At 40.6% G+C, this 11,198-nt stretch overlaps 1 protein-coding gene across 2 annotated transcripts; it reads left to right on the top strand.

Annotated features, from left to right (window-relative positions):
- The first annotated feature begins 1,039 nt into the window (after positions 1-1,039).
- LOC311144062 (uncharacterized protein) lies at positions 1,040-11,036 on the top strand. Of its 2 annotated transcripts, none has more exons than XM_084180005.1 (9): positions 1,040-1,204; positions 1,594-1,709; positions 2,041-2,100; positions 3,312-3,432; positions 8,017-8,171; positions 8,412-8,560; positions 8,699-8,855; positions 9,046-9,170; positions 9,558-11,036. In XM_084180005.1, the coding sequence occupies exons 2-9, from the start codon at positions 1,661-1,663 to the stop codon at positions 10,350-10,352; spliced, it is 1,611 nt and encodes a 536-aa protein (XP_084036131.1). In that variant the 5' UTR covers positions 1,040-1,204; positions 1,594-1,660; the 3' UTR covers positions 10,353-11,036. The 2 variants fall into 2 exon arrangements, with proteins under 2 accessions (XP_084036131.1, XP_084036130.1); XM_084180004.1 differs by having other exon boundaries at positions 8,014-8,171.
- Positions 11,037-11,198: the final 162 nt, after the last annotated feature.

Below are 11,198 nucleotides of genomic sequence, written 5' to 3'. Positions count from 1 at the left end.
AAATAGTTAAATGTTTTACTAAATAAACTAACCCCGAGTTCCTGGAGTGCCCTTTAAACGTGAAGGAGATTGAGGTGTCAAAAGTTAGAGCGGTCAATCGAATCTCCTATGCGGAGGCGATTACCAGAACTGAGAAAACAAGTGATGGTAGTGGACGCACCACAGCCTGTCGTAAATGTTTGCTGCCAGTTAATAAGGTAGATTTTACATTTTAGTGGCGTTCATTGCCACAGTTATAAACTGTACGGCACAAGTCTAAAAAAAGTATAAGAAACTGGACATTTTTGTGGCTCAGGCAGAAAGACTTACGCGCCGGAAGACCCGCTCTCCCAGGTTCCCCTTGAGCCTGTGCAGGGATCAGATCTTTTTTTATTTTTTAACAGAAAGGTTGTTGGATTTTGTTTATTTATTTATTGTTTGGTCGTTTTTTGTTGTTGGTATTTTGTTCAATTTTGGGGAATCCTGTTTCCATCCCGCACAGTAGGTCGCTATCGCCAATATACCATACAAGAAGAAGAAGTCCATTCCACAGATATTTCACCAGGTGTATAAATGTAAAGCATCCCCTTGGCGTTTCCACTCACTACCAAATATGATAGTGAGAGGAAGCCCAGTGGCCGGCAGTGGGAGAAGATGGAACGAGATGGGTTTTGGCCGACATCCTGCAAATTTTCGATGAAACATATGATCTCAATAAAGTTGTCTGTTCCCAAAACTAGAATCCGTTATGAACAGAGTGGACTATGTTTTGTAGACTTTAACCTTTGCCAAAGTTGTAAAAAAAAAAATCGCATTGTTTAGAAGGAATGCAACGGCGAATTGACTTATTGCACATGTGCACTTCACAGAGTAGGCGTTCCCTAACGGAAATATCTCGCTAGCTCGTGCTTGGGCTCTGCTTGTTCTGCCCACTAGGACTCATTTGTTCCTATTGGAAACGACAGGTGGTGGTCTATCTGGGTTCAGTTAAACACATCTTTGTCCATTCCCTTTTTGGGTGCGTTCGGCCGCGTTATCACGTGATTTCAAGGAAACTAGTGACGTTGGGAAAACACAGTGATGGAAAGAAGCGAATAAATTACTAGAATAAATTACTAACGTTCATGTCTATGTATTTACATGTGTGTTTTCATTTCTGCTTTTACGCAAAGGGGAAATAACACGTTCTTCCGAAAGGGATTCATCAAGGAAGGCATGTCTTCAGGTAAAATTATTTATTAATGCCAGCATTTACTTCAGATCAAGAAACAGTGTATACCCTTTTACTAGCGAAGTCATTGTTAGAAACACTGTAGACTTGGAAGACCACAGATCTCTTAACTTTTCTTGATGTCATTAAAATAGTTTGTTGTGTTTTAATCATTTCAAGAGTTGTAGACACCTGATTTATATAAACACATAACAGTAGCCTAAAGTAAGCCGCTAAGCGTAGATATAGTCAAGTGTGTTTACCTGTCCCAATATTGGATCATGCAACCTTTTCGTTAAATCAATAGATGCAACACAAAACTCTCACTAGGGCTGTACCTTTCCTTTTACGTGAGCAGGATAACTTCATTTTCACTTCTGTATTCAATATATTTTGTTTTTCAGAACAATGACCAACAATGGACCATTCCTCTAGACAATAATAAAACAAAGGTTTTAGGAATAAGAAGATATGAAACATTTCCTTCTAACTATTTATTTGATGTTGCAGTGTTTTTATGGTAAGTTGTCACTGCTATTATGGGTTTAAGAACAGGTTCAACATAGCATTTCAGTGTTTACTGCTGGTTTTCCCAAACTAGGGGTCAATTTGAAAATGCGGTCGCGGGAGAAAATTCGGGGTAGATTCTAGATGCAGTTGTAGTAAACAGACCGGTTTCTGTTTTCTTCTTACAAATGTGCCTCTCTTTTTAATGTTTTAAGCTAAACAATATTATGAAGCCTTCACTGAAAGATAAGACTCTACTATGCCCACAAGCCGTTAGAATCAGAGCATGTGCAGACCAGCTGGCTGGTGTGTTTATGGACATATTCAATCTCTCCCTTTCCCAGTCTGCTGTTCCCACATGCTTCAAGATGTCCACCATTGTTCCTGTACCCAAGAAAGCAAAGGTAACTGAACTAAGTTACTATCGCCCCATAGCACTCACCTCTGTCATCATGAAGTGCTTTGAGAGGCTAGTCAAGGATCATATCACCTCTACCTTACCTGTCACACTAGACCCACTTCAATTTGCTTACCGCCCCAAAAGATCCACAGACGATGCAATCGCCATCACACTTCACACTGCCCTATCCCATCTGGACAAGAATAATGCTGTTCATTGACTATAGCTCAGCATTCAACACAGTACAGGTGCATCAAAGCTGGCACCGAGAGAATGAAAAACAGCTTCTACCTCAAGGCCATCAGACTGTTAAATAGCCATCACTAGCACATTAGAGGCTGCTGCTGCCTATTGAAATCACTGGCCACTTTAAGAAATGGAACACTAGTTACTTTAATAATGTTTACATATCTTGCACTACTCATCTCATATGTATATACTGTATTCTATTCTATAATATTCTACTGTATCTTAGTCCATGCCGCTCTGTCATTGCTTGTCCATATATGTATATTTTCTTAAATTCCATTCCTTACTAGATTTGTGTGTTAGGTATATGTTGTGAAATTGTTAGATATTACTTGTTAGATATTACTGCACTGTCGGAGCTAGAATCACAAGCATTTCGCTACACCCGCTATAACATCTGCTAAACATGTGTATGTGACAAATAAAATGTGATTTGATTTGAATCGAGTTGACAAGACCAGACACTAAATCAGACTAAGGAGGAAAGAACATCGTCAATGATGATGTTATTTTCTACACAGATCATACAACATTATAGCCTGATGATCTTCTGAACTTCCCAATACCTTACTGGTGCATTTCAGTCACTTCAAACCATACTGTCTTTTAGATTGAAATACTGTCAGACTGATTCATAATAGACTGTCATAGCCACATTAAGAAAGTAAACATTGGCCGTTGATTACATAACATGGTGGTGTCATGAAAAAATGTAATATCAAAATATAATATCAAAAAATGGGGTCATGGGCCAAAAAAGTTTGAGAACCCCTGGTTTAATGCCAGGTACTGGCAGCAAGTTATTGATTTACTGTACCTTGGCTGGGATAAGATACTGCAATCTCTATTTGCTCTCACACATACACCCACAAACAGTCTGTGTCTGTGGGCAGTAGAGTGGCTTGTACTGTATGTTATCTTCACTGATGTGTTTGATGATAATGGCCCTCTGTGTATCCATCCTAGCCCTGCGTACCCTCCCTGCTCCAGTCAATGTTACCATAACTTCCCTCAACTTCCAGTCTGTTCTACGCTGGATCCCTGGGCCAGGCACTCCGTCCGGTACCATGTACAGCATCTGTAACAGGTTGTCACCCAAACCCCACACAACCCCCATCCATATTAAATGAAATATGATTATAGTATCACCCATCATAATGACTTTAGTTTGTTTATCTCATTGGATATTTCTACTACTGCATTGTGGTTAGGTTTATGGACTTAAGACAAAATATGTTGATCTGATTCCCATGACACTTGATATGACTGGGTTGTAACGTGTGTCAGAGGTTAGGTGTAGTAGTAGTAATAATAATAATAATAATAATATGCTAAAATTACAGTTTAAATCATAACTTTCCAGTGAGTGTTTTATTGAAAAGCAATGTCTTCAGTCAGAGCATTTTTGTGTTTCACTTTGTGGCGCTAAGCGCAGGTCTTAGACATAAGCTTTGAACTTTAACCATAACCTTTACATGTGTATTGCAACATTCAGAACAATCTGCCTATCTTACCAAGTGTGTTGTGGATGGAACATCTGACTGCAGCGTGAAGTGTTTTCTCAAGTATTTCTTTCACTTGACCAAAGCTACAGCTCTGTGTCGTTGTGGTTATAGTTTGCACCCTCATAGTGTCTCTGCTCCAGAGACAATACTCTGCTCTGCAGGTCTTACCACTGAAAAAGGCCTGGGAATTTGAAGGGAATTCAATCTTTTTAATTACGTTTTATTAGGATCCCCATTAGCTGACGCCATAACGTCAGCTAATCTTCCTGGGGTCCAACACAAAACTAACAAGACATTACAAACATTTACAGCTCACATTAAGACATTACAAACATGTACAGTTCACATTAAGACTACAAACATTTTAACAAGTAGACATTACAGACAATTAAAATACCTGACAAGTAATACATTTAACATTCATTAGATGTTCTATAGTATCTGTCATATGGTCCATCACATTAGATGTTCTATAGTATCTGTCCAGTCATATGGTCCATCACATCTCCTTCTGCTGGGATTCTGTTGAGGCTCCAGCAAGTCAGGAAGCTGAGCTGAAAACACAGCTTTCTTTTGTTTGAACTACAGATTTGATTTATTTTAGCAGGGAGTCCCATTGAGACCAGGCCTCTTTTCCAAGGGAGCCTAGCATGAACACTATTTATAAAATGTACAACATTTAACAATGAAGTAAGGTATGGTGGAAGTTTGCCCAAGAGGGCTATATACAAAAAGAGAGCAGTGCATTGATCTACAAGACTTACCAGAGGGCCTGCCTACTTTCTGATACAGAATGCAGTGACTAGAGATCCTGGTTCGAATCCAGGCTCTGCTGTAGCCGGCCGCAACCGGGAGACCAATGGGGCGGCGCACAATTCGTCCAGGGTAGGGGAGGGAATGGCCGGCAGGGAGGTAGCTCAGTTGGTAGAGCATGGCGTTTGCAACGCCAGGGTTGTGGGTTCGATTCCCACGGGGGGGCCAGTATGAAAATAAAAAAAGAATAATGTATGCACTAACTGTAAGTCGCTCTGGATAAGAGCGTCTGCTAAATGACGTAAATGTAAATGTAATGTGTACTGAACCTGTTGCCCGTAATAGAGCGTAGTGCTCTATAATAAACTGTCCAATGGCTTCAATACAGTGACTCCCATCACTGAAAGATAAGACTCAGGAACGCTGTTTTCCTCTACTATACCCACAAGCCATTAGAATCGAGTTAAAGACCAGACACTAAATCAGACAGAGGGGAAAAGAACATCGTCAATGATGATGTTATTTTCTACACAAAAGATCATACAACATTATTTCCTGATGATCTTCTGAACTTCCCAATACCTTACTGGTGCGTTTCAGTCACTTCAAACCATACTTCCTTCAGATTGACAGTATGTCAGACTGATTTGCGATTAGACTATCATAGCCAAATTATGAAGGTAAACATTGGCCGTTGATTACGTAACTTGTTTTTAACGTGGTGGGGGTCACGAAAATAATTCACATCAAAATGGGGTTGCGGTACAAAAAAGTTTGTGAACCCCTGGTTTACTGCCAGGGACTGGCAGCAAGTTAATTATTTACTGTACCTTGGCTGGGATATCAATCAATCAATCAATCAATCAATCAAATGTTATTTATAAAGCCCTTTTTATATCAGCAGATGTCACAAAGTGCTATACAGAAACCCAGCCTAAAACCCCAAACAGCAAGCAATGCAGATGTAGAAGCACGGTGGCTAGGAAATACTCCCTAGAAAGGCAGGAACATAGGAAGAAACCTAGAGAGGAACCAGGCTCTGAGGGGTGGCCAGTCCTCTTCTGGCTGTGCCGGGTGGAGATTATAACAGTACATGGCCATTTAAGGCCAGATTTTACAGTGGCAAGCAATGTTCCCTCTAATTTTTCACGGCACTGAGCGAATTTCAGGTCTGCTGTTCGCAAACTTGTACATTGTGAAAATTCAGTGCAACTTCCAGCGCACGTTTACTGTGACCACTGAGGCTGTACCCACTGTAAGTTGCAGTTTAAACAGTGGCCATGTAGGCTACTGTGGCTATTTGATCATAATGTAGGCCTACCAGAGTGGCCTACCATCAAAAACAATGGAGAAAATGCATCCCAGAACAATTTAACATGGAAATAGCTGTTCTATTATTCAGGCTACAGTAGAAGCCAACGGGTGGTGTTCAATGTAGGCCTACATTCCATGAGGCTTTTGAAAAAAATAATGCAGGGCTTGACATGAACCTGTTTATCCACTTGTCCTTCAGACGAGGAGGTGACTGAACATGTTGTTGTGTTGTTTGATGCAAGAAACCACTTTACAAAATAACATGCTTTATTATTCCCTTACAATTATTACAGAGAATCAGACAAATTATGCTACCCTCTGCCTATTGGCTACTTAGCTTATTCAAGCCTGTCTCAAAATACAACACTGCCCTTTTTAAGACATAAAAAAAAAGCTTTTTACCTGACTCGCTTTTCAAAGATGTCTAGGAATATACAGTGGGGAGAACAAGTATTTGATACACTGCCGATTTTGCAGGTTTTCCTACTTACAAAGCATGTAGAGGTCTGTAATTTTTATCATAGGTACACTTCAACTGTGAGAGACGGAATCTAAAACAAAAATCCAGAAAATCACATTGTATGATTTTTAGGTAATTAATTTGCATTTTATTGCATGACATAAGTATTTGATCACCTACCAACCAGTAAGAATTCCGGCTCTCACAGACCTGTTAGTTTTTCTTTAAGAAGCCCTCCTGTTCTCCACTCAGTTCTGCTTTTCTGATGTATCAAATACTTATGTCATGCAATAAAATGCAAATTAATTACCTAAAAATCATACAATGTGATTTTCTGGATTTTTGTTTTAGATTCTGTCTCTCACAGTTGAAGTGTAGCTATGATAAAAAATTACAGACCTCTACATGCTTTGTAAGTAGGAAAACCTGCAAAATCGGCAGTGTATCAAATACTTGTTCTCCCCACTGTACATATTTTGTGCTCTTGTAGGAAGCAATCACTCCCCTATTGCTGACTACAAATGATCTATAACTGGGATAATAACTCACTAACTACCAAAGGATATGAACAAAATGTGCACACGTGGCTACATGCAGCTCTCGCTTTGATCTCAAAACAAGCGCATCTACTCACGACCACAGCTGTAAACACAGTCCAGATCAAAGTAAATGGCACAGATCCATGTATGGCAATGGTCTGTTTTGCATATAGGACTACAGCAGCTCTGATTGGTTAATGTCGCACCGGTCTGTGTAAGCTGAGTGGTGTTTGTCAATGCAATAGAATCCTACTCCGATGCGTTCTGCATATAACAAAATCTCTTGCATAGTTTATTTTGTTTTCGGTATGTTGCATTGAAAGTGTTTTAATATTGCGTCGATTCGATCACTATTGCCACAGTAAAAGGGAAACATTGATAGTGTTAACTAACAGGGAAAACTCTAGATAGTTGAGTGAAGTTCAATCTCGTGCTTCTCTCTGTGGGTTGATACAGTATTTCTTCTGCGTGCAGTCCCCGGGGCAGCTGGATGGCAGCAGTGTCGGGCTACTCCGCGCAGCTTAGAGCGAACATTGGCACTGGCAAGTGCATTCATATAGAAGATACCGCCGTAGTCTAAAGCCGGTATGAATGTAGACTGAATGATTTGTTTTCTGCTATTTAACGAAAGACATTCCCTATTCCTCTTAACTAACTCATCTATATGTTTTTTTTTTAAAGAGATAGCTTTTCGTCAATCCAGATATTTATAACCAAATCCAAATACCCAGATATTTATAACCAAATCCAGATACCCAGATATTTATAGCACTGGACACCATCAATGTGGGCACCATCCAATGTATATATGCATAAATCATCAGATACATTTCTAATCTTTTTGGAATATATTATGTGCGTAGATAAATACTCTTAAGCCATTATGGAACAGGAAAGACTACTAAAGCAGTAATGTGGCTACACACAACACTCTGAAGCAGAATAGGTCTTGTTGAGGACTGAAGACCACATTGATTATCAAATTATAATTATTTGGAATCCAAAAGAACTCACTGTACTTTGTCAATAAAGTTATTGAACTAGATCTACTTTGTTATTTTATTTATTAAAAATGTACCTCCTTATTTCTATTTTAGCAGCGAAGACAACATCAAACCAAAACATCAAACCAACACGACAAATCAGAAGCTGGATCTGAAGTACCCCAAAGAACGAGCCATATTATATGTTCAGGCTTCCCACAAACGCTTAGTGTCGCCATGTGTAAACATCAACTTCACCCCCTTCACAAAGAGTACGTCTGCTGGTCATTTTGTCTTGCTAATAGGCAGATGATGATACTTCTGCTAGGGTTTTTTAACCAGGTGTTTGTGCCATGTGAGTGCCATTATTTACATTAGCCAAGTTGACATCTCACAACACAATCTAGGCATGTATTTGGGCGTGAACGTGTCTGTTTTATAATGTTTTTGTAAAAACAAAAATACAAAATAAAAAGTGAAATGATGCTACAGTACCATTTTGTCTTCCACAGCTCGTATTGGTCCTCCAACATTTTCTTTGGATGGATGTGGCAGTTGCCTGTTAATCAACATCACACTGCCTGAGATGAGAACCATTAAAGATGTCTATGGGAGCACCCTATCCTTTAGCATCTTCTGGAAGAAAGCAGGAGAGATGCAGGTAAAAACAAGAGTACCTATCCTTTCCCTGTCTTCATTGTAGTGTCAAATTGTAATTTATTTTATTTATTTTTTACAAATGATGACAATGTGGACTATTTAATCTAAATGAATACTCTTTCATCATATTCATTTTCAGTTTCAAGAGACCCTTATAACTCATTCAAGTTATTTGCTGGAGAACTTGAAGGTGGGCGTAGAGTACTGTGTGAAGGTGGAACCGAAGATCACCACCAACAAAAACACAATGATTTCTGAGTTGAAGTGTGCTCACACCAGTGTGAAGCCCAACAGAGGTGAATATTGTCTATAGATCTGTTAGTCAATGCTTCATCCTCACTTTTACCATGCCAGATATTAGGTCGTGTGTTGTTGGCATCATGTTACTATGTAGATATTGCATGGCGCTCTTATGCTATCATGGTTATTCTGTCCATTCAGTGCACCTTGGACCAGGGTATAACGATGTCTTCTCCCTCCCCCCAGTCCCTGCTGTTGTAGCTTGGGTGTCGGTTCTCATTGTGAGTGGGGTCGGCCTGATGGTTCTCATGTTTGGCCTGTTCTACACGGGGTTCCTGTGCAAGTTGAAGACCCACCTGCCTAGAGCACTGGTGAGAAATTGATCTATCTTGTAGCTAACCACACCCCACACTCTCACTCATTTTTGTTCAATTCAATTCAAAGGGCTTTAGTGGCATGGGAAACATATGTTTACATTGCCAAACCCATCTCTCTCACAACTCTCTCGCTGTTCGTCTGTGATATTATTTGTTTGTCTTTGCCGTTGTTTCAATGTTGATCTGTTGGTCCAGGATGTGAATTTGTGGAGCTTAAGAAATGCAAAGCCAAAGTAAATTCCTGTAAAAGCCAAATAAGATTCACTTCAACTCTTTCATGCCCTGTAGTCCACATAAAGTGAAATCGGCATCAGGCAGTGACATCACTGTGACTTTCTCCGTGTCTAACACAGCCTCTCTCTCCTCCCTCTCTCCATGCAGACTGCCCTGGTTGAGGGCTACTTCGTCAACCCAGAGAGAATAGTTCCTGACCTGGTCTCGATATCCTCTGAGCCAGAGGAACAAGGGAAGACCCTCGGACCAAAAACACACCACAACAGAGAGAACACAAACCAAGAAGGGGAGGAGGAGGAAGAGGAGGAGGAGGAGGAGGAGGGGGGGGGGAATGATTTATACATGGACCGCACCGCGGGGCTCTCCTCTGATAGCAGCTCTAGCACCACACAGTCTCAGGATGCATCAGGGGCCAATGTGGCCCCTCTTAACGCAGCAGGGCATTCTGGGGGGTTGAGTTCTGAGGCAGCTGCTGAGGAGGATGAGGAAGCTCCAGTGGGTGTGGTGGTGCTTGGAGGTCAGGGTCAGAGAGAGGTCAAAGGTGAACTAGCTAAGGTCATTTACAGCCTAGATGTAGACCAACCCAGACCTCTGGGACTTGTAGGGTTGGGTGGAAAGGAGGAGGAGGAGGAGGAGGAGGAGGAGGAGGAGGAGGAGACCTCTGGTAACGTCAATCTGTTCTCTGTGACTCTGGGGGCTTTAAAGAGGGAGGAGGAGGATGAGACAGATGTTTTATTAGGCTGTTCCAAACAGGAGCAGAAGCCTCTACTTCCCATAGACTCCTTACAGAGGATATTAGGACAGGACAGCATGAGATCACAGGGTGAGATACAGGAAGATACAGGGCTAGTACTGACACCGCCGCAGACAGACTGCACACACACACACTCTGGATATTCAGTTAGACGTGCTGCCAGCTGCACAGGGGCATTCTCTGACTGACTTCCTGGTAACGCACACTGGCACTGCGCAGTCTCACAATGAGACAGAGGAGGAGGAAGATTTCTCAGGGTACATGGGACGTTGATCTGTGTGTGTGTGTGTGTGTGTGTGTGTGTGTGCACGTGTGTGCACGCGCAGTGTAGGCCTACAGTGTAAGTGTGTCTTAGCCGATAATTGCACAGATATTCCACTTGGTTGGATATGCCATCTATCACATACATTCCTTCCCAAATATTGCCTTCTGTTGAGAATGTGTATGTAAAACAGTGGTATTCAAACTTTCTCCCCATCCCCACCCAAAATCTAATGACACAGCCTTAAAATGTGTCAATTTCAACATCAACAAATAACATTCAATTATTACATTTTCTAAATAAAAATAAACCAATAAATACATTTACTCAATAACGTTAGATTTTTTTTAATGATATTTCTCAAAAACGCTTGTGTGTTGTCCCAAACTATAGTCTGTATTCTTATTTTGTGTTTTTTTATTTTTTTATTTTAGTTACTTGAAGACCTTAATGCGGTTCCCCCACCCCGACTTTGAATACCACTGATGTAAAATAATAAGTCCCCTAAAATGCCATTCACATGTTTTTGTATGTCAGTTTCATTCATTGTAATGTAAGTGCAAATTCATGAAAGAAGAATTAAGAGCTCAATGATCAAGTCTTGACACGGTTTTGGTGTATAATGTGTTTTTTTAGGCTAGTGTTTCTAAAAGTTATTCTGTGGGAAATTCCTTGATACCGCGAGACCATTATGTCATATTAAAGTACTCTGCTCTCTAAAAAAACGAAATGCTTAATCTGAAACAATGTCCTCTAGGTAAAGCCAATCCGT

This window comes from Coregonus lavaretus, assembly GCF_964263955.1.
Source record: "Coregonus lavaretus genome assembly, chromosome: 16".
NCBI classification, from domain to species: domain Eukaryota; kingdom Metazoa; phylum Chordata; class Actinopteri; order Salmoniformes; family Salmonidae; genus Coregonus; species Coregonus lavaretus.
The sequence above is the reverse complement of the archived record's forward strand: the minus strand, read 5'-3'. Positions and strand labels throughout refer to the sequence as shown.

What these genes read in the sequence shown, in the direction of transcription:
- LOC311144062 (XM_084180004.1), top strand. Translation starts at nt 1,661, where the DNA reads ATGAAACATTTCCTTCTAACTATTTATTTGATGTTGCAGTGTTTTTAT. An exon ending in GATGTTGCAGTGTTTTTATG is followed by an intron (nt 1,710 to 2,040) that starts GTAAGTTGTCAC and finishes TCCCTTTCCCAG; the next exon opens with TCTGCTGTTCCCACATGCTT. An exon ending in ATGTACAGCATCTGTAACAG is followed by an intron (nt 3,433 to 8,013) that starts GTTGTCACCCAA and finishes TTTCTATTTTAG; the next exon opens with CAGCGAAGACAACATCAAAC.